The sequence below is a fragment of the Crocuta crocuta genome, unplaced genomic scaffold (assembly GCF_008692635.1).
Source record: "Crocuta crocuta isolate KB4526 unplaced genomic scaffold, BGI_CrCroc_1.0 scaffold1, whole genome shotgun sequence".
In the NCBI taxonomy this organism is placed as follows: domain Eukaryota; kingdom Metazoa; phylum Chordata; class Mammalia; order Carnivora; family Hyaenidae; genus Crocuta; species Crocuta crocuta.
In genome coordinates, this window is record NW_027527930.1 from 2,662,274 (window position 1) to 2,686,433 (window position 24,160).

The 24,160-nt window shown below is 34.5% G+C and overlaps 1 protein-coding gene across 1 annotated transcript; it reads left to right on the forward strand.

Annotated features, from left to right (window-relative positions):
- Window positions 1-6,383: 6,383 nt before the first annotated feature.
- LOC144220501 (alpha-S2-casein-like) lies at window positions 6,384-23,034 on the forward strand. The gene is made up of 13 exons (XM_077750760.1): window positions 6,384-6,434; window positions 8,088-8,111; window positions 8,844-8,867; window positions 10,742-10,768; window positions 12,229-12,252; window positions 12,349-12,393; window positions 14,179-14,307; window positions 14,837-14,863; window positions 16,130-16,156; window positions 18,544-18,567; window positions 18,658-18,702; window positions 19,550-19,678; window positions 22,951-23,034. Exons 1-13 carry the CDS (start codon window positions 6,384-6,386, stop codon window positions 23,032-23,034), a joined length of 660 nt encoding a protein of 219 aa, XP_077606886.1.
- The last annotated feature ends 1,126 nt before the right edge of the window (window positions 23,035-24,160 follow it).

Consider the following 24,160-nt stretch of genomic DNA (forward strand, 5'->3'; position numbering starts at 1 on the left):
ACTAATTTAGTCACTAATCAATTTATGACATTTTTAATTATAATAGACTTTTCTTAAATTATTACTAGCTCTTATTAACCTTACTGACTTTTGCTTCCATTCTCAAAGGATCGTTGGCCTTTGTACTTGTTTGCTCATGACCTACCTCTTAATTCCCTCGACTTTGCACAAACTCCACACATTATTTTCTTTCTGGACCAGCTGATTCTTATGCCTAAGAACATTTTGTATGTAAGTGTCTTGATGAACTATAGATATAATCACTGTAAGGTAGTAAACATTTGACAACAAGTACATATACATGCCTAGTGAAATAATATAGGACTTCCTATACTATAGAATTCCCTTTCTCCCAGTTTATTTATATCCTACTGAACTTATCTACTCCAAGGCTTTTATTTCTAACTAATGGTAAGAGTTTCCTTTTCTTTCTTTTTTATAAAAAATTTTAATGTTTTATTTATTTCTGAGAGAGAGAGGCAGCATGAGCAGGTGAGGGTCAGAGAGAGAGGGAGATACAGAATCCAAAGCAGTCTCCAGGCTCTGAACTGTCTGTCAGCACAGAGCCCGACGTGGGGCTCGAACCCACGAACCGTGAGATCATGACCTGAGCTGAAGTCAGACGCTTAACAAACTGAGCCACCCAGGTGCCCCTTCCTTTTCTTTCCATTCTCCTAATAGCTATACATCAGTAGCATCAGCAAAGGCTGAGACCTTGATAGTTGACACTTAGAAGGGCTTTGTATTCAGTAAACAATTGTTCTATTCAATATTTCTGAAGCTTGCCAGGCATACTCATATACCAGGGCCTTTGCAGATGAGTTCCTTCTGAAATATCTGCAAGGTTTACTTTCTTATCCCCTTCAAGTTTTTCTCTTCTGCTCAGGGAGGCCTTTCCTGACCATCTTACTAGATGGTGAACACCTCATCCCTACCACTATTTCCTATCCTCTCTCTTCAATACAGTTTTCCCACAGGAAGCAGTAATTGAACCAATGATTTATTGTTTATCGTGTGTTAACATTTTAACCAGTTAAAATATAAACTTCATGAAAACCATGTTTTCTTTTGTTCATAGCTTCCTTCCAGTGCTTAGGATAATTCCTGACACATACTAGGTACCCAAGAATTATTCACTGAACTAAGTAGTCTTTACATTTTCAACTTCAGCATCTGTCCAAATATTTTGTGGATAGCATATATGAAAAATTCAAGTACATCAAAGATTTGGGAGACCTTTTCAGAGATGGTTCAAATTTAATTTGCATTTACAAGGCAGAGAATTTGATAGGAGGGCACTCCCAGTCATAGTGTGCTCTAACCCACATCCATAGTGTGCTCTGGAAAGATTGTGATAAGGCTAAGAAATGTCAAGAGGTAGGGCCAGAAATGTCTCCTGGGAAGATTCTGAACGACCTCAAATTCTCTGTTAACTTGAATATTACCATAGACAGAATTCTCTGTTATCTTGAACATTACCATGGACAGTATAAGAAATCATACAAGGGTGCCTGGGTGGCTCAGTCAGTTAAGCATCCGACTTTGGCTCAGGTCATGATCTCACAGTTCATGGGTTCGAGCCCTGCATCAGGCTCTGTGCTGACAGCTAGCTCAGAGCCTGGAGCCTGCTTCAGATTCTGTGTCTCCCTCTCTCTCTGACCTTGCCCTGCTCATGCTGTCTCTCTCTCTCTCTCTCTCTCTCTCTCTCTCTCAGAAATAAATAATACATTTTTTAAAAAGTTAAAAAAAAAAGAAATCACACAAATGTTTTGGTTCAGTAACATAATCTATTACATACACTTTAAAAAGAAAATATTTGTGAAGAAGGTATGGGAAGTGCATTTTAGAGATAACAAGAAAATGGAAGACATGTGAGGAAATTCATTACAGTTTTCTAACCAGTGGAAGATAAATTGGTGCAGAAGCAATGGATTGAAAAGGTTAGAAGGAAGAAACTACAAGTATGAAGTCCCCCCAAAATCTGGTGGTGGGTGAAAGGAGGAATGCATAATGTAGCCAGTGTGAGTGTCACAGAATGCTGAGATGGGACTGTAGACTGAAGTACTGAGGATACCATAGACTAAGCAAAGGAGCAAGTATAAATGAAACAAATAAAACTGTAAGAGGAGAAGGGGATAAATATATAGGTAAGTTTTTAGGGCTGGGGAGAGGAGCAGATGGACTCCTGTCTTATAGAGAAGGAACTCATAGAACATTTACTGGCGAGTCACAGAAATCAGCAAGCGTGGTTGTCTGGTTTCTATGCTCTCAAAACTTGAGAGCAGAGGTAAGAGTAGAAGCTGTTGCTGCCAAAGGCGAGTAGTCCTGGTTGTTAAGTGAAATTAAAGTGTTTACTAAATATCAGCCAAGTGTCAGACCAACTAAAGTGGCAGATATGCAACAAGGTAAACTCTGATTTCTTCTTTTCCAGAGGACAAAGTTGTTTAAATGATTTCATAAAAAAAAAAAACCAAGATGATTGATGGGCAGCAGTAAAAGAGTCATAAAAATCTGAAACAGATGAAAAAATGGCAGTTCCATAAAATATAATCCTATGGGGGAAAAGCTACGCGTGGTTAACACCATGTATTAACAATTGGCCTTTCCTAGTGTTGAGTGTGTAATCACATGTGTGGTAAATTTTACAAAGATTTCTACACAAAATTATTAGGAATTTTAACATCTTGATGCTGAAACATTAATTCTTCAGCAAATCAGAAGACTTGGTTTTCCAAAATGATTCCATTTTTAATAATTACATGAGCCTAGGAACTAGCATTTTCTCTAGAAATCTCAAATTGGAAGCACTTGGGCAAGATCCAACTGTGCTTTGGTTCCATCAGCAGATGCAATATTTTTAAAGAATTTTAATTTGTTACAATCAATATACAGAAATTCTGAATAAGTAATGAAACACTTGGCTTATCTTTAAGAAAAATGGAAGATGTGGCAACAATAGAGCATGTATGTTACATGTCAGAATTGACTGGAGCTAAGTATTGGCTTTTCCCTTCAGGCCAGGCTTACACTTTCGGGAGGCTACGGTCCCCACAATACTTTATTTTCCTTAAGCCTGGACCTACCTTCACTACTCATGTAACCTGCTTGGTTACCTACAGCCATTTCATTTTGTGGTTTCTGAAAAAGTAGGTGCCATGTAGATACCAATTCACTTTGCATAAGTTGTTGCTAATTGTTACAACTTGTAAGTTGGACTCAGCATGACTATTAATATTTTATAGGTTCAGAAACTACTGAGAGAAGTTAAGAATGTAAATCCTTATGAAAGTGGTACCGCTAGTTCGTAGGACAACTGAGTTTCCCATTATATCACATGGACTTGTGTACAATAACCATGTGTTTAGTGGTGGCAAATGGTAAGCAACAAACATGAGGAATATCATCTTTTTATGTTAATGAAATTTTAACTAACATACCCAAAATGTCACTTTAGATATTTGTTCAAGATGTTGTAGACAAGAAGAGACACTGATGTGCCTCTAGGAAAAAAATAAATACTGTGAACCACTCAGCTGGTATATGGTGGAGTAAGCTGCACAAACACGGAATACAGATAATCACTACGCACTGTAACATCCTCATTTCCTGTTATCATGTACTAAATCAAGCTAAATGGAAGCACTCCTTGGAATATGTGGTACAAATGTTGGATGGAGAAACTACTTCTAATGATCATGACTTCTCAGAATTCAAATTCTTTTTAGGTATCTTAAACCACAGAATTACCATATCATGGAGGAACTAGGTTTAAATAGTGAGTGATAACCCATTTCAGATCTCCCACTGCCTGGACTTCTTGTCCTCCATTTAAGAAGCAAGGTAATATTTTTTAACTTATCCTTTTTTGTTATCCTACATGCATTATAATATTGTAAAACCTAAGAACGGTTTTTTAAAAACATTTTTAAAGAAACTAATGTCAGTGTACTTTAAGTTCCTTTGAGAAATTATTTTAGAACATAAGCTGCTGATTTAGCTACTTTTTAGTGCTTCTGGATACAATTAATGTATAGACATCTTAAAATGGTTATTATACTACTCTATCTTATTATGAAGCGTCAAAGTCTTATTTCAAGAGCAAGGTCATCAAAATGAGGCTTTTGGAAATCCAGATTACTGTATATTTAAGATGTGGACTTCTGGATCACTTCTTTCATCTGTTAATTAGACATAGTAACCTAACACTCTTGTTCTGGAGACCAGAAATAAAATTTATAACATAACCTACCACAATGCCTGGCATATAGCAGGTGTTCAGTAAGTGCAACGATTTCTATGTTTCTCATTTACCAACATGCTAAAAACATTACTTTAACTCTCATTTAGCATTTATGTTCCAATTTCTTTTATCCTTGGATAACCAAATATATCTAAGTAAAACTGAAGTAAGCTGTTATAAAATAAGTTTATTTTATATTTTAAGAGGAATATAAAAATATAAAAAATATTAAAATATAAAAATGTTTATAATATTATAAAGCGTTATCATTATGAAACACTTCTAAGATGAAAATCCTATGTATCATAGGATAAAAGTAACAAATATACTTAAGATTTTTAGTAAAAATGAGAAATTAATAAATTTAGGCACTGCAAATCCTAGGACAGAGTAATGCATGTATGTACACATTCTGCAGAAGTGCATAGGTAAAGATCACCAGCAAATTGAATACTATTTGAATAAAACAAAATCTAACTCTTTAAAAGTAATTAATTTAATATGTGTCAATCTAGACAGTAAGGTACTGTTATATATCAAAAATGCATTAGAATATCTATTTCATTTTTCAGTTCTTTGTTTAACAGATAGGAAAGTGAAGTTGATATATAGTCAGCAAACCTTGTGGACTAACACATAGTCATGGTATTAGAGATTGAGCTGGAAGGGATTATAGAAACCAGTCTTATTAGTAGTCTCTCTTTTGCTACACATATGAAATGAGGTGCAGTGATGTTTAGTGATTTATTCAAGCTTCAGCAGGCTGTCTAAAGGCTGAGAGGCACCCAGACCTCCTTGCACCCAACACAGTATTATTTCCACCTGCCACTTTTCATGAAGTGAAAAGGGATGCTCAGCATCCCTCCTCATCAGGGAAATACAAATCAAAACCACACTGAGATACCACCTCACGCCAGTCAGAGTGGCTAAAATGAGCAAATCAGAGAACTCTAGATGCTGGCGAGGATGTGGAGAAACGGGCACCCTCCTACACTGTTGGTGGGAATGTAAACTGGTACAGCCCCTCTGGAAAACAGTGTGGAGGTTCCTCAGGAAACTAACAATAGAACTCCCCTATGACCCAGCAATAGCACTGCTAGGAATTTACCCAAGGGATACAGAAATGCTGATGCATAGGAGCACATGTACCCCAATGTTCATAGCAGCACTCTCCACAATAGCTAAAACATGGAAAGAGCCTAAGTGTCCATCAACAGATGAATGGATCAAGAAGATGTGGTTTATCTATACCATGGAATACTCCATGGCAATGAGAAACAATGAAATCTGGCCATGTGTAGCAACATGGATGGACCTTGAGGGTGTTATGCTGAGCGAAATAAGTCAGGCAGAGAAGGACAAATATCATATGTTTGCACGTATAGGAGGATTAGGAGGAACTTGACGGAGGAACAAGGGGGAGAAGAAGGGCGGAAATGGTGGGGGAAAGGGAGAGAGGCAAACCATGAGAGACTCTTGAATGCTGACAAAAACTGAGGACTGATGGATGTGGGGGCGAGGGGGGGATGGGCATGGAGGAGGACACTTGTGGGGATGAGCACTGAGTGTTATGTGGAAACTAATTTGACAATAAACTATTTGTAAAAAATAAAAAAATAAAAAAAATAAAAATAAAAGCTTAAAACACTTTAAAAAATAAAATAAATAAAATAAAATAAAAATGAGTGTCTCTTTTATTTTGCATTTCTTATGGTCCTTGTCCACAAGACTGAAGAAGAGTTATAGAGTGGACTTACTTTTTCATCACTGTATCTTCTTGTCTGGCATAGTACCTGATATGTTGTAGCAACTAGTCATTGAATGAGTAAATTAGTAAACTAGTTAACCAATTACATAGAGGGCAAAAAACTCTACTAACTTGCTATACCCTAAAGGAACGTCCACGTTTTAGAAACCAAGATTTTACATTATATTCTGTTAAGAAAATTTCTCCTTACAAAGGGCTTGTCATAGTCATATCCATGTGTTTCTCAAGTGAATCTGCTTTTACCAAGTTTTCAATGACCTTCCTAATTGCCTGGAACAAAGATTAATGTACAATTATTGAGAAAATGTGTGATGTTTCAGGAGAATAAAACCATTATTAATTTGCTATATACCTATGTTACAGGACTAAGTAAACATGAAGTTCTTCATTTTCACCTGCCTTTTGGCTACTGCTTTTGCAAAGCATGTGAGTATAATGACATGTTTATGATTACCTATTCTAATTGAAATATAAGAAGAGTGAAACTTTCATGCAGATGATGGCAGGGGTGGGCAGCAAGAAATAGAGGCAAGGTGTGACCTTTAAAACCCATAATCAAAGATATCATTGGCCTTGCCTTATACAAGGTATCAAGGTGGTCAAAACCCATAATCAAAAATATCATTGGCCTTGCTTTATACAAGGTATCAAGGTGGACAGAAACACTTTTTATAAAGTATTCTTGTAGGATGGAGAAGTCAGCTATAGGTTAAAAGGCATACACTTCCTCCCATATCTGCTTGAATGTACTGGGGAATGTTATTTTACTCCAAGAACCACTTCCTAAAAGTAAGAAATATATTGAGATAAAACAAGGATATCTTGAAAAATTCAGGAAGGCCACAGGTAAAATGTAGACTCCAAAACCATCTCTCAAGCAAGGGTCAGAATTTCACTATTCTTGGTTACAGTAGCTCAGAATCCATTTAGACAGGAAGCATTGATGTGTTCAAGAGTGGTTAACTTTGAAAATCACTGCCAAATAACTTACTGCAAAATAACCCCTAGGGGCACCTAGATGGCTCAGTCAGTTAAGCATCTGACTTGGGCTCAGGTCATGATCTCACAGTTCATGGGTTCAAACCCTGTGTCGGGCTCTGTGCTTACTGCAGCTCAGAGCCTGGAGCCTATATCAGATTCTGTGTCTCCATCTCTCTCTGACCCTCCCGTACTCACCCTGTCTCTCTCTCAGTAATTAAAAAAATTTTTTTTAATTTTTTTTAAAAATCCCTAAACTTCTCAAAGAATCACATTCTTCCAGTGAGAATACAGTAAATATATCGCAAAATGTTATGGTGGATTAGGTATGTCACATGAATGAAGTGCTTTGAAAACACACATCTGTAATCTACTAAATTCCTTTGAAGTAACTGATTTTTTCCTTTCCCTTTTGCCCCCACTGTCAATCCCTCTTCCCTCCCCAATATCTTCCTCCCCACAACTGTACCAGACCCTAAAATGATCAGAATTCTCTGCGTCCTCTGTTTCCTATATCACATATAAATCTTAAATTCAGAGCCAATTCAGGAACAAAACTAGGGCAAGGATTCCATTTAGGTAAACAGAAAAAAAAATAATCATAGTACACTTCAGTGAGCAATCTTATATCAAGTTTGATTATTTCTCTTGCTTATAATCTACTGATCTAAACCACACTTTTCCCTTTCTCTCTAAATCAGTAATTGTCCTCAATATTTCCTTTAAGATTAATTAAATCTAGAAATCAACATTAACTAAATAAAATATAATATCATGGTATTATAACATTTTAAGATTCTGTAGCACATCTACAGTTATATTTTAGACTGTGACAGGATTTATACTTAAAAGTCAGGAACCCGATCGTTTCCTAAAAGTAAGAAATATCTTAAGCCATAACGAGCATTTATTTGGTGTATAAAATGATTTGTCTATTAATATTATGGGAAACATCCCAATAAACCCTAAACAGAAACGGATTTCTAAAAGCTCCATATCCCCAAAGCAACAGCAACAAAAAGACTGGTTTCCATTTTAAAATAACTGATAAAACTGAAACTTGTGTGTTTTTGTTTTTGTTTTTGTTTATTTATACGAAAGATGGAACATCACTCCTCCAGTGAGGTAAGACACTTTCATAAAACATAAAATCCTTTCACCTAGTGAAAATATAGATGCACTGAACTAGTAAGTCTTTAGAATAGTTTTTTTTACCTATGAAACTAGAACTATAACAACACAAAAAAATTGGAAGTGCAACCATAAAAGAATAAAGAGTAATAAAGACCAAGAACAAAGCTCTATAAATCCTAATTACCAAGAATAAATTTCTGGTTTTATTCCTAAGTTGTCTCAATATTAACATTGTATAGTGAATCCATTTTATGTTTTGGCAATAAGGACTCATGTTTTCTGGATCTGTACTAAATGCTAATTTCCAAATGACTTTTTATCCAGGGGTGCATAACAGATGTCCAAAGACATTTTCAATATTACTGAAGGATGCTCTTGTCTCCCATGATATATTTTGTCTCTTTAAAAAATACCAAAGAAAAACGTACTAATGAAAATAAAAGGAAATTGGAAATTGTACAGTAGAAAATCTCTTTCCTCTCTGTGAATGATGTTAGGAAAGCTTTTGATTCAGCAATTCATTACTCAAAATAGTGTGGAATGAGTTCATTTCTGAAATATGGCAAGTTAATTGTATAGAGCGAGTGAAACTTTGATCAACTTTGTTCTTTAACTCAGGCAGAGACTAAATGTTATGTAGCTAATGGATAATTGTTATAGATTGAAAATTTATTGCATGTATGAGTATAATCTAGGTAAGTTATATTGTTTTTCTTTTCTAAGGAATCTATCAATGTGTCCCAAGAAGTAAGTCCTAACTTCTTAAATTACATACTTTTTTCTTTAATCATGACTATAAAAGAAATTATTTGTTCTGTAGAAATTGAAGCAGGAGAAGAATGTGTTCATCATCCCAGTTAGGTAAAGTTTAATTTTTCAATCTATTAACCCTTGACTGATATTTTTTCTATCAAATATGGGTCATTTTTTCATAACTGAAAATGAGTATTATTTTTAATGATAATTATAAAAATGATGAGGTTTTCCATTGCTTTACCAAAACGCTGTGGACTAACATGGAAGGGAAAGTAGGAAAAGATTCATGAGCCAGAACCTGCAAGACACATTGCTAAAGCAGAATATCTTTGAGTTTCTTTTTAATGGTCCATCATCTTTATTTTTCTTCCCTAATTCTGTACAATTTTGTTCACAAAGTTGACTTTTCTTTCCTATCATGTTATGACCAAGAATATTATACTTCATTTCAGTAAATGCTGTATCTTTCTTGACATTGTTTTCTTTTGGGGTTGGAGGTACATTTGTCCACATCCTGTGAAGTATATATTGATTTCACATCTGTAGGACAATGTGAAGTAAAAATATCATATTATTTTGAAAAAAAAAAAACATTGACATTAACTTGGATTTGGAAAACATATGCCGAGTGAATCAAATTTGAAAACCAAGATTTTTTTTCAAAGAATGACACTAAAATTTCACCCATTTACCCTAATTCTATTAATAATTCAATTGAAAAAATATATTTTTGTATGGACCAGTTAATACTGATTTCCACATTCTGTGAGGAATGGAGGACTTTTCTTTTAATGATTTTCATTCTTAAAAGCTTCACCTTAATACTTACTCTTTTCTTTTTTAATTTTTTAAAACTATTCTCTCTTGTTTTAAGGTTTATGTACTTATTTATTGAGAGAGAATGTGCACCACCAGGGGATGGGCAGGAAGAGAGGGACAGAGGATCTAAAGCGGGCTCTGCACTGATAGCAGAGAGCCCAATGCGGGTTAGAACCCACAAACCATGAGATCATGCCCTGAGCTGAAGTCGGACACTCAACCAACTGAGCCAACCAGGAACCCCCTAACATTTTCTTCTTTATTTATTCATTCATTCATTCATTCATTCATTCATTTTTATGTTTAATTTATTTTTGAGAGAGAGAGATCACGAGTGGGACAAGGCCAGAGAGAGAGAGAGAGAGAGAGAGAAACAGAATCGGAAGAAGGCTCCAGGCTCTGAGCTGTCAGCCCAAAGCCTGAAGCAGGGCTCGAACTCACTAACCGTGAGATCATGACCTGAGCTGAAGTCAGACGCTTAACTGACTGAGGCACCCAGGCACCCCCGTTTTCTTTTTCAAAAGCTACTTCTTATTGTTATATTTTCTTGAAATTGACTCATTTAAACTTGAATCAATTTATCATAGAAGCAATATATATTTAATTCCAAAACATGTTAGTTGGCCTAATGATGTATTTTTTATAATACAGAATAAAATAAATAGTGACACTAAAATGGAAAAAAAAGTTTGTCCATGCATTACCAAAATTAATCTTGTGTGTTCATTTATTCTTTTGACCAACATTTATTGAACAATAACTATGTCTCAACACTATTTTAGCCTCTAAGGATACAATAATAAATAGCACAGTCATGAGATACAATACATACAATAAATATGACAATAAATACTGTTAATTGTATGTTTTTCACCAAATTCTAATTGGAATTTCTAATATAATTCATATAAAACTCATATGATGAAAATGAGTCTATTTGAACACTTCTTATGGAAGAGGAGTTTTTCCTTTTATATTCAAGAGAAAACATTTATAAACAATGTTGTGGAGATAAAAGATATAACTCTTTTTCTTCTCTCTTCAAGGAAATCACAAGAAACATAAATGAATTGGTGAGAAATTTCTATTTATTTGAACAATTTTTGATTTACATTACCAATATATAATATTAGAATATTAGTGGGGTATGGGAATATCTATAAGTATCCTCTTTTAATAAACTGTGAAGAGATATAGAAGTTGCATAAAAATAACAATTTTTCCTTGCTCACCTTAGTAGTATCCACCTAAATTAGTCCATATTCTTTTGGGACACTTCCATTTAGTTACAAGATCATTTTTATCTCTTCCACTTGTTTTCCAAAGGTGATTAATAATGAGCAACAAAGAACCTGATTTTATTGCTGTTATGTCAATTCTTTTAACTTATCATATTAATGACCATGTAGGTAATATGAGAAATATCCCCAATAACTACTAATATTCAAGAAATCCTGAGGATTTCTTACGGTGGCCAGATTTTGATATTTATTATTATCTTTCAAGGAATATCCTAGCAGGTCATCTAGTGATGTAAGAGGCCTTTTCTTTTAACATCAAAGAGCGTTCATCAAGAAATATCAGATTTCCAGCGAAGTGTGTATCAACTTGCTAAAGTCACAAATAGGGTAAACAACAGAGAAATCACTTACCCAAATGGATTGAAAGTGACTGTCTGCACCTTGGTATACACTGGTGGTTTTTCATAGAGACATCATGTATCTTACTCCAGAGAAAAGTGCATTTTAAATCAAGCTCATGTCAAGTGAGCTATTTGCCTTCGACATAGTTTTATGCTGAAAAACCTCTCAATATTCCTTAGTGTAATGCTTCTCAAAGTATTATCTCTCAATTAGCAGCATCAGAATCACCCAGGCATTGTTCTGATATACTTGAAAATTGGAGAACCTTTTGTCTAAAGGGGGTGAATAAGGGAAGGCATTAAGATGTGTAGGTCACTGATTTCAGAAATAACTCATATGGTAGAAATATCCAAGCAAAAAGAATGCTGTGAAAAGGTGCCTGGGAAAATAAGATGACTAGATGTGGCCCTGAGCCTTGTGGCCTGAGACTTAGCCTGAAATCTTCCTACTTAGGTCTAGGAAGCATATCTTACTCTCTCTCTCAGCTGCAAGTTGGTAACTCAAATGGAGAGCCAAAGGTCACTTATAAATAACATTACATCCTCTAGAAAGAATGTGCAAGATTTACTTTGCCACACACCTCACTAAGCCTACTTTGCAATTTTCTTTTTTCTTTTTTGCCCTTTACATTCACTCTAATGTATGAATAATGTGGAACTGATGAAAATTTTGAAATGAAACATACTTTTAGTCACATGCTATGACTTTCACACAAAGCAAGCACTCTGATGAACAATGTTTTAATTTATTCGATTCATAATAAAAATGGTATATCTCTCAGTAGTAGTGGCATGGGCCCCAAATATTGCAATAAATTGACCCCTACCATTCTCGTACAGCTCTAAGGTGAAATCATGCGGTTAAGTTAGTTCTTCTTTTCTTCCCCTAAGGAATCTGCTGAAGTTCTCACAGAGGTAAGCAAGTTTCATTCAAACAAAATGAATTTATATCATTTAGCAGTGTTTTCTTTTTGAGTATTTTTATAGCAAGTGCCTTTGTTTCCTTAACAGAAAGTTAAACCCACTGTGGAAAAAAAGACCCACCTACAGCGACTGGTAAATCTCTCATACAAATTACAGTTTCAACTAAACCATCTATCTTTGCCTGTTTCTTCTCCCAAATGTTCACCTAACTCTTGTATCCCAATGAAATATTTATCTCCAAATTTATAGTAAGCATTTTTTATTTTGTTACTTTAATTTCTAGCTGTTACCTTGTCAAATTTGTGAATGTATATTTTAAGAAAAATAAGTGTGGAACAATTATCCAACTGATTTTGAAAAAGTTACAAAACACAGAAAACTAGTTTCAAGTTTGAATGATGGAAGTTAGATACCAGCGTAATTGAGGTATGACTTTATTGCCCACTCAGCTTTTGACAATGGCATCATAGATAGATATCTCAAGAGTAAAGGTGTCCATGCCATACACCATATAACCCATCCTCTGTGAACTAGAAACATGCTTTGGGGTTCAGCAGTTTGTATTCCAATCGTAATTTCTCCAATTACTTAATTTCTACAAGCTATAATTTCTTCAACTAAAAGTGAAGATAGCTATATTGACCCTGCAGAATAATATTAGATGATATGTACGTAAATTATGTTTAAAAATGTTTGGAACGGGGGCGCCTGGGTGGCTCAGTCTGTTAAGTTTCTGACTTCGGCTCAGGTCATGACCTCACCGCTCCTGGGTTTGAGCCCCGCGTCTGGCTCTGTGCTGACAGCTCAGAGCCTGCTTCAGATTCTGTGTCTCCTTTTCTCTCCACCCCTCCCCCACTCATGCATATAGCGTGACTCTCTGAAAACTCTCTCTGACCCTTTCAAAAATAAACAAACATTAAAAAAAATTAAAATGTTTGGAACACAGTAGATGCATCTAAAAAAGTGATAAGTATTATTTATTATCATATTGCTATACAGAATAGATGTTCCTTCTAAAACTTTTTTAAAAGAAATAATCTTTCTTTGAACACTAAAAATGGGACTCTCCAAATAAAACTTCTCTTTCTAGGACGCTCTAATTGCTATAAAGGCCATTCTTATACTTTGTTTAAAATGCTTCCAGTAGCATTCTGCCTTTGTACCACTCTTAATGTTGTGGATTTATCCAGTAATTATCAATTCTACCAATTGATATTTTATATACCCATTAACTTTCAATCTACAAAATGAAAATTTTAAGGAAAGACGCCATTGTCATTTCATATTTAATCTCTAAAAAAAAATCTTTCAAGTCAGATCAAAGGCTCTGGTATTTAGTAGAATATTTATTGAGCTGGACAGACATAGATAGATAAATGATAGATAGTTAGATATAGATGACAGATATTTCATTTTATTTTATTTATATTATATACTTGTAAATAGTAGGTACTATGAGAACTGCTATATATTTGAGCAGATAAAATCCTGCAAGGTAAGTAATGATAAAAAAGACTAAGCAATATGATTAGGGTCATGAACTCCAGTGACAAGGATCAAGGGAATTAAACTTCACTTCTATCTGATTGCAAAGACCAGAATTTTTATACACATGGAAAAGAAATGACAGACACTTACCTATAATTCAAAAATTTTTCCTTTTCTTCCCTTATGTATTTGTTATTTTCACATAGGTATTGTTCTGGAGGCCTTAATTAAAGATAATCTGTTTAATTCTTCAATTTACTATAAATGTAAACACAGTTACAAGTTTTATGCAGCTAAATTATTCTTTTGTTAGGTAAATTTTCCATCATTTACAAGTTATCTATGTAATTTGGATCTGTGGAGACCTGCTTTGACCCATGGAGGAGATTCAATATTGGAGTAAATACTGATAATTTTCTTTCTCTCTAGAACAAAATCGACCAATTTTATCAGAACCTGAACTTCCTCCAGTATCTCCAAGCTCTTCAGCAACCGCAGATTGTTATGAACCCATGGGATCAGATTAAGACAAGGGCCTACTTCTTTATTCCCACTGTGGTAAGTACTGCTTTTTTGGTTTATTCTTTTTCTTTTTCTTTTTTGTTTGCCTTTGTTTTTGTTTTCGGTGAGAGATGAGATCAGGAAAAAGATATGTAAAATAGCTAGAGACAAAGTATCCAACAAGTTCTAACTTGGTACACAGAACAATAAAATCTTATAGTCCAGAAATTAAATCACAAACAATACAGTCCAAAGGTAGTAACGTATAACAATTGTAACCATAAAGACAAATAAGTAATTGCATTTAAATTTAGTATATATGTCCTAAATGTTTGCTCATATATCATTTTTCTTGGTTCCTCAAACAATTCTCTAATGTGTGAGGGAGATAGATTATCATTATCTTTATGTAGCAAAAAGATAATAATGTAAGAAAATGCAAGAAAGTGAAGTAACTTGCCCAAGTTCCAAATAGTCTTCCATTTTGTTTTTATAAAACAGTTTTGTATTAGGAGCTTTTCTTCATTCGAAAAATAAATAACAAAATCTCCCTTGGTCTTTTTCTTTTTGATATACGTATATACAGAACAGAGAACAGCTCTCCACCAGTGAGGTAAGGCATTTTACTACAAAGATAATATCTCAGTAACTAGCAAGATATTATACACTTAATGTGTGCTGCACTAGACAGTCTTTGTTCCAGTTTTCTTAAGCAATAAATTTAGATTTACAAAATATAGGAGAATTGGAACTTAAGATCTCCATGAAAAATTTGGGAAAGGCAGAATAAAAATGTACACACCCAAAGATATGAAGATTATATATGTGCTAGGACACTTTACCAAAAATTTTAATACTACTACTTTTTTTAAATGTTTTTATTTATTTTTGAGACAGAGAGAGTAAGAGTATGAGTGGGGGAGGGGCAGAGAGAGAGATGGAGACACAGGATCCAAAGCAGGTTGAAGGCTCTGAGCTATCAGCACAGAGTCCGACGGGGCTCAAACCCACTAACTGTGAGATCATGACCTGAGCTAGTCAGGTGCTTAACTGACTGAGCCACTTAGGCACCTCTTACACTACTACTTTTTATTAAGGTCACCCATTAGTACTGCTATCACACCAGGAGATCTGGTGTATATCTTAAAATTTGCAAATAAAATTAGAGGAATCCAAAATATCTTCCTCAAATAAGGACTCTCATTCATCCAGATCTATTCATAGTGTTATCTTACAAATGTCTTCCTGCACATCACAAATGTCTAAGGTTATTTTCATATCACTCAAGAAATAACCTAGTTATGTTCTACTTATTTTGTCTCTGAGAATGAATAAAAGTCAAATNTAGTCAGGAAAATAATGCAGTTATGCATACCAGTGAGATAAGATTTATTTATCTATTCGTTGGTTCATTAATGAGATATATCATTCATCATTCATTTAAGAAATATAGGGGTACCAGGGTGGCTCAGTTGGCTAAGCATCTGACTTCTGCTCAGGTCATGATCCCACAGTTCATGGGTTTGAGCCTCACGTCGGGCTCTGTGCTAACAGCTCAGAGCCTGGAGCCTGCTTCAGATTCTGTGTCTCCCTCTCTCTCTGTTCCTCCCCTGCCTGTGCTCTGTCTCTCAAAAATAAATAAACATTTTTAAAAATTAAAAAAAAAAGAAATATATATCTAGCAAGTACTGTATCCCTTCCTTACATGATCTTAGGTCTTGGGTATAGAGCCACAATTAAAAGAATCAATAAAAACAAGTTTAGTTTTATTCTTCCACTTTATTAATGAGGGGCTTTTTGCCTATATATTCAAAAGGAAATTATGTATAATCAATACAGTGGGAATAAAGTATCTAATTCTTTTTTTTATTTCTTCAAGGAATCCTCAGAGAAGACTGTTGATATGGTAAGGTATTGATACTATATAAAGCTATATTTAGTTCATATTTAAAAAACTAATATTAAAATAATAATAGGCCTATCTAAAATGCTCTTCTTTTAATAAAATAGAGAGGTGTTTTTAAGTTATTTAAAAATGTAATTTCTATCTACCTTTTAATGTTGGGTTTCTCAAGTGGCCTAAATTCTTTCTTGCATGCAAACAAGACTCTTCCTTGTGGCATAAATTTTATGCAGTTTCCACTGTTTCTTAAAAAACAAAACTAGTTTTTTCTTTTCACTGAAAATTTTACTGCAATCCTTTTTCACCTGTCATACTAAAATGCTTGTAATATGAAAAAGATCTTTTTTTTAAATTTTTTAACATTTATTCATTTTTGAGGGACAGAGAGACAGAGTGTGAGTGGGGGAGGGGCAGAGATAGAGGAAGACACAGAATCCTAAACAGGCTCCAGGCTCTGAGCTGTCAGCACAGAGTCCAATGCAGGGCTCCAATTTACAGACAGCGAGATCATGATCTGACCCAAAGTCAAAGGTCCAACTGACTGAGCCACCCAGAGAAAGATCTTTAATTCCATGAATATTAAGAATACACTGCTAAGTATTTAATTACCTTGGTACCCAAATTTGGATGATATTGATAATGATGATCTTATTTCTTAAGAAATCTTCTAGCAGCTCATCTAGTGAGGGAAATGATACTTTTTTAAAAATTTATTTAGAGAGAGAGGGAGAGAAAGGGGTGAGGGGGAAGAGAGGAAGACTTAATCCCAAGTAGGCTCCATCCAGTCAGCGCAGAGCCCAAGACGGGGCTCAAACCCACTAACCGTAGATCATGACCTGAGCAGAAGTCAAGAGTTGGATGCCCAACCAACAGAGCCACTCAGCCACCCCAGGAAATGATACTTTTAGAATAAAACAACCTAGAGGCATGTAGGTGGCTCAGTTGGTTACACAGTAGACACTTGATTTTGGCTCAAGTCATGATCTCCTGGTTCCTGGGTTCGAGCCCTGCACTGAGCTCTGTGTTGATGGTGCAGGACCTGCTTGAGATTCTCTGTCTCCTGTCTCCCTCTCTCTCTGCCCCTCCCCTGCTTGCTTGCTCTCTCTCAAAAATAAACATTTAAAAAAATAAAATAATACAATAAATAAAACAAAACAAAACAAAATAAAATAACCTAATAGTTTATTGAGAAATACTGTGCTTCCCTGATACTAATTATTTTAAGTAAAGTATGCATTGCAAATTTTTAAACAGAGCCATATCAAAATATCCAATAAGGAAATATTAGCGATAGGGGCGCCTGGGTGGCTTAGTCGGTTGAGCGTCCGACTTTCGCTTAGGTCATGATCTCGCGGTTCGTGGGTTCGAGCCCCGCGTCGGGCTCTGTGCTGACTGCCAGCTCAGAGCCTGGAGCCTGTTTCAGTCTGTGACTCCCTCTCTCTCTGACCCTCCCCTGCTCACGCTGTCTCTCTCTCTCTCTCTCTCTCCTAGAAATAAATAAAACATAAAAAAAAGGGAAATATTAGCGATAAAGAAAAATCTTTATAAGAACACACAGACTCAAAATCATTTTAGAGATTTGAAATGAACTATCTATAGTCAAGAGCTCTATCTCATACTTTTGATGATGTATAGCTGAACCAGAGTTGGTTCATTACAAATATGCATTTTTTTTAAATAAGCCAATGGCAAATCAGGATCTTGCAATTTGCCCTGATTCTCTCTCATATTGTTCAGGGGTTGAACACTGGATTGGGTTATGTATCATGTAAATCACAGGTACAACACCTGCTGAGGTAGAAAGAGCGAAGTCCATGAACATAGTAGGAAAAATCTCAAGAGAAAATGAAGTATGGATTGTGGCCCAGAGTCTTGTGGTCTGAGGCACAGCCCAACATCCTCTTCCTCAGTCCCTCACAAGCATGCTTTACCCTTTCTCCCAATCTCAAGCTTGGGCCCATGGGCACTAATAGAAAACAGTGGTCTTTCTGGAAATGGCAAACAGGTTTTAGCACATACCTCCACAGGCTTGCATTATTTTTCTTTCTTCTCTTCTTTTCTCTCTCACTCATTCTCCCTCTCTATTTAGTTTGCATCTGCCTATTATCTATGAAAATTTGACATTATATGAACAATGTAAATAGAAAATTTGAAATAAAGCATATGTTCAGCCAAGGATCATTATGTTGACACAAAGAATGCTCTGATAATGAATATTAAAACTCACTTAAGTCATAATAAATTCTTATAAAGGAGCACTGTTCCTTGACAGCTATGGCTTGGCCCTTAATTATTAAAATAATTAGCTCTAGTTCCCTACTATAAGGACATAAATGAAATTATTGGTGAACTATCCAAGTAAAGCTGATTCTTATTTTTTTTTCCTTAAGGAGTCAACTGAAGTACTCACCAAAGTAAGTAATTTTCATTCAAACCAAATTAACTTAATACCATCCCATAATATTCTTTTGTTATTTGTTACAGTTTATTTTTGTTATTAACAGAAAATTGAGCTGACTGAAGAAGAAAAGAAGTACCTAAAACTTTGGGTAAATTTTCCATATAAGCATTTATTACATAACTGGACTGGATGAACATGGCTGAACTCCATTCCTATTAACAACTGTTTTTAAAAAATTCTGATTTCTATAAAACTCTTCCTTATACTCTGTCAAAACTATTAGAAAAATATTCTCCCACAGTATCAACTGTATCATTGCATTGCATGTATCCACCTAAGCCTTATCCACTGGTTATTCTAAAAACCCACTTATTGTCCATTTTATAAAAACAGGAAATTATCTTGAAGGGAGATGCCACTGTGCTTAATTCTAATTGTAATTGCTACAGTAATCCACAGTCAGGTCCACATCAATGCTCCAAAATATAACATGGAGGAGGGAAATATATATTAATCATAAAATAAGTGACAGGAGCTATGCAACGTTCTCTTTATGGATTCATTTACTTCTACAGGTAAGTGGCACTCAGATTGGTAATTGGTCCAGTGTCACAGATTCTAAATCTAATCACACATTCTATGCATATGACTGTAAGGAAACCATGTTTTTCTACCAATCACGGAAATGCAACCACAATCTGAAATGCATATTTTAGCAAATTGAGAAATTATCTTCTTGCCTTCTTACAAGCACTTCTTCTTTAAGTGTTTTGGCCTTGGGATCTGATTAACCAAAGAATCTTCTCAATTCTACAGTTCACTCTTAGAATGCAAATATAGAAATAACTTTTTATGAATTAACTTTCTTTGGTTTAGGTCTGTTTAGTATCATTTAGAATTTACCCAAACAAACCAAGTTTTAGGTTTTTTTGGTTATGTCCAGGTATGCTCTGAAACATGAAATATTAGGATCATTATTGATATTTTCTTTCTAGGACAAAATCAACCAATATTATCAGAAGTTCACCTGGCCTCAGTATCTCAAGACTGTTCAGCAATATCAGGCAACAATGAAACCATGGAATCACAATAAGATAAATGCTTACCAAATTACCCCTATTCTGGTAAGTTCTCCCTTTTTATTTTTAATTTTAAAAATGGACTTATTTTTTGTAGTAAAAATAAGCTAAGGAAATGAAATAAAGAAAATTCCAACATATTCTACTCAGTAGAAGCTAAAACAAAAATAAATAAAAATGTCTAGGCTGGAAAGTAGATTATAAATTATACAATGGAAATACAGCTATAATAAGCAAAAATAATTATAATGATAAATTGCATTTACATTAGATTTAAATTTCTGAAATATTTGTTTATAAAATTTCAGTTGATTCCTATAGCAGTTAGAGATAGGTTAACAGAGAACACTATTTCCATTTTATGTAAGTATCTGAAATTCTAAAAAGTTGTCCAAGCTCTATTTAACATTTTTCCTTTATTTAATTTTGAAAAATGTGACTTAGGAAGCATTCTTTTTCAACATGAATAAATAAATGAGAGAGCAAGAAACTGAACCCAGAGTATTGACAATTTAATATAAGTAATATAGAATTTAGACTCAGAAGACCTGACATAACTAAGCTTTTGATTTTGAATAAGTCACTTCATTCCCCAGATATTTTAAAAATATGATTTAGTTTCTTAGATATACATGTAACATTTAAAGATGTCTTCCACATTATTAGAGAAAATAATAATTTAGTATCTGTAGTTTGACTATGAGAGACCTAAAATCTGTTCTAAATATTTCCATGGAGATGTAAATATTGTATTCGCTTGTTATTATAAACATTTAGCTAAAATATGCCATTTCTCTCTCTTTTAAAGAGGTAATTTTAAGAATCTTGAATTAACAGCTTCTACTTGGGTTTGGTAAGTGCCTTAAGGCCTAGAATTTAAACAATAATTTAAAATAGAATTTTTATGTGAAGAATGCGATCTTAATATTGTTAAGTAACGTAGTTTCAATTTTAATTAAATAAAAAACTGGCTTGTGAAATATTTTATATTTTGTGAAAGACTTCTTAATTCATAAATGTAAGTTACTGTGTAACTATTTCAGGTGTTTTATAAATATTTCATAAAGCATATTGTAATAAAAATTAAGAAAATAAATGATGAGAATTTTCTCTGTAGTTGATGATGCATTCAGCCAGAAGCAATAGCTTTGGGTGGAATCTGTCACAAACTTAATGTTCACACAGGTGTTTACCCGTACCTTTGAGCTGAGCCAAGAAGTGAAAACTCAGCATTTCTGTATGAAAAATATATTCTTATCAAGGAAGTTTCCTACACAAGTCAAGCCATTTTAAAACAAATTCTCTGTATCATTTTCTCTGAAAAAAAAAATCATTTTTTGATACCCGAAACCTACTTTTCCTAGTTTACTTTTTTGATATTTTAGCCACTGCTTTAAAGCCGTGGTAGAAATTCAAGGAAACTAATGAACATCAGTGTTTCTTTTATGTACTCACTTTTAATTCTTTTAATATTTTTCTTGCAGTATATAGGTTATCTCCTATCTTAGAATTTTGTCTCCTTCAATTTATCCCCTTGTTCTTTTTATATGGCCTGCAACAGGGGAAAGTAGTCTTCAGAGAAATTAGTAATAACAGTAATTTATTAAGGTAATTACCATGTGCTAGTCATTGTGCTAAGTCCTTTGCCTATATTAACTACTTCCATGCTCACAAAAAATCCTATGAAGTAGTTAATATGATCAGCCACTTGGAGATAAGGTTAAGTAAGTTGTTCGTGATCACCCTGCAAAAGTTGAAGAGTCAAGAGTCTAATACAGATTTCTGGCCTTAGGGCTCAAACCCTCCACTACCAATGCCTAATTGTACCCAAAGTCCAGATATACTATTTTTTGAGAGGATACTTTAACTTTAGGAACATTGTCACAAACTTGATTTGCTTTGTCATGTCATTTTGGTCCTTCTAGTAATGAAAAAGAGACAACTTCACAAAATAAATTTCTATGAGAAAAATACAGCGGTGCCTGGGTGACTTAGTCAGTTTAGTGTCCAACTCAATTTTGGTTCAGGTCATGATCTCATGGTTCGTGAGTTTGAGCCCGCATCCAGCTATGCCCTCACAGCATGGAACCTGCTTGGTTTTCTGTCTCCCTCTCTCTCTGCCCCTCCCCAAATTGCTCTCTATCTCTCTTTCAAAATAAATAAAAATAAACTTAAAAAATACTAATATAACTACTATGGGTAAGAGCTGAAAATAGAGTGATATTTTATAAATAGCAATACTCCCTTTGCTATCATTTATACATTTATTCTACATTTTTAATAAGCGGATCATGTGTTCCATCATATGAGAGACATGGGAGAGATAGAAATAAGATACCAATTTACCGGGGCGCCTGGGTGGCTTAGTCGGTTAAGCGTCCGACTTTCGCTTAGGTCATGATCTCGCAGTTCGTGGCTTCGAGCCCCGCGTCGGGCTCTGTGCTGACTGCCAGCTCAGAGCCTGGAGCCTATTTCAGAGTCTGTATCTCCTTCTCTCTCTGACCCTCCCCTGCTCACGCTATCTCTCTCTCTCTCCTAAAAAATTAAAAAAGAAAAAAGATACCAATTTACAGTCATTAAGCTCTGTTCTAGACAAGGACACAAGAAAGGGAATACAATGTGCTAAATGCTAAGTTAGAGGCATGAGGTGATGGTAGTACAGGAAGGCCAAGTGATGCATCGGAGTTAAGTCCTCAACTAAGTCCTCTCATATAATTAGAAATAGACAAAGCAAGGCAGTGGGGGTGGGGGGGAATAAGACAGAAGATACTGAACTAACAGAAAAATTATAAAAATTACAAAAGAAACAGAGAAACTAAAAAAAAATGTACAATAGATTCTGAAGACTTTAATAATTGTTAGGTGATTTACAAAATATCAGCCCAAAATCCTTTACAAATTCCTTTACAAAAATCTATATTTCATTTCGATCAAAAGAATTATAACATAGGAAACAGTAATATTTTATGACTAATAAACTTTTTGGAAAATAAAAGTAAGTATGCCATTAAAATTTGCTGAAAATGTAAACGTTTACCATTTAATAAATAAATATGAACATTACTTTTATGTACTAGATTAAAGAACCTGGCTATTAACTTTCATTCATTCATTAATTATTCAACAAATAGTTATTAAAATCCTACTGCATGCTAGATATCATTTGGGGCACTAGAAAATAATTAGCAAAAATACTTATAAATAATAACATTCTGCCAGACTAGGATGGATGCATATTTGTGTTTTCTATATATAGACATACATTATTTCTGAAAATAATTCTAATAGATAATACAGTATTGTCTTTTTCCTTTTAGGTTTGGCTGAAAAATCTATCTTCTACATTTTCTTATCTACCATATTACTTCATTACTACCAGCATGCTTGGACAGACCAATTAATAAGGCAGAAATATTGAGCTAAAGGAAAGCTGTGAAGAATATTTTCTGAGTAGTTTATACTTTTCCTGTTAGTTCTTGTTGACTGTATTGGGTGTGTATTGTGGTTTCATACAAACTGGGTTAATGATTTCATGTTTTCATCATTCTTTATGAGTTATAGAAACACCTTTTTTCCCCCCAAAATAAAATTTCAATTGCATTCTTTGGTGTGTAATCATCATTTCCATTGTTCATACTGGCCCACTAGGCTTTTAATGATAATATAAAGAGTCCTTTAACAATTGACTTGAAACGAGCTTGGCTCACTGACATAACTGTACACTTAGATTTTACTTCTCACAATAGATAGCTTGGAACACTACAAATTATATTCTCCAACTACAGCTGAGTTCAAAGTGCTAGTCAGCTATCATTCTACTATCTCTCTCATTCATGCTCATAACTTGCCATAGCCTCGATCCCAAACCTTTACCAACGCCCTCAATCCTCTCAGTTTACATTGTCTTACTGAAGAAGGAAGTCAGGCATTGAGAACATAAACTTTCTAAGAGCTCCCTCCGCCTTTTAATGTTATATAACAAATGAAGAAACAGAAAATGCAAATAAGTGGGTATGTGCATATATTATAAGGAAAAACTCTAAGAGAATGAACATATCCAGAGAAGACAGAGGGAAGGGAAAGTTAAAGCAAACTAGATCAGAGATCAGAAAGGAATGGATAAAGATGAAGTTTATTTGGCTTAGAAATTTGTGTTATGCATTTGGTTGTGATGGGAAGACACTGGAGTGGTGTACACAGGAAAGTAACATTATACGATGTGTGTCTTTAATGACAATATTTGAAAATTGACTTTTTCTTTGACTTCATAGAATATTCTAATCCTTGAATCCTTCCATTATACTCCATCCTATCCAATCCTTCTTAGCCTCATGTCCTTTCTTATTCAGGCTGAACACAAAGATTTTTTTCAGAAGGAAGTAATATATGACATATACTTTGAAATGGTGGAACAGAAAGAAGCTAAGAGAATTGTTCTTTGTCTTCACAGAATACTCCATCCCTTAACACTCTGTTGATATTCCATTCTCTCTATTCCTTATTGGCCTCACTCCCTTACTTACACAC

Excerpts from the sequence above, each read along its gene's own strand:
- LOC144220501 (XM_077750760.1), top strand. The coding sequence starts at position 6,384 with ATGAAGTTCTTCATTTTCACCTGCCTTTTGGCTACTGCTTTTGCAAAG. Across the intron at positions 6,435-8,087 it reads CTACTGCTTTTGCAAAGCAT|ATGGAACATCACTCCTCCAG; the intron begins GTGAGTATAATG and ends TTTATACGAAAG. Across the intron at positions 18,703-19,549 it reads AGAAGTACCTAAAACTTTGG|GACAAAATCAACCAATATTA; the intron begins GTAAATTTTCCA and ends TTTTCTTTCTAG.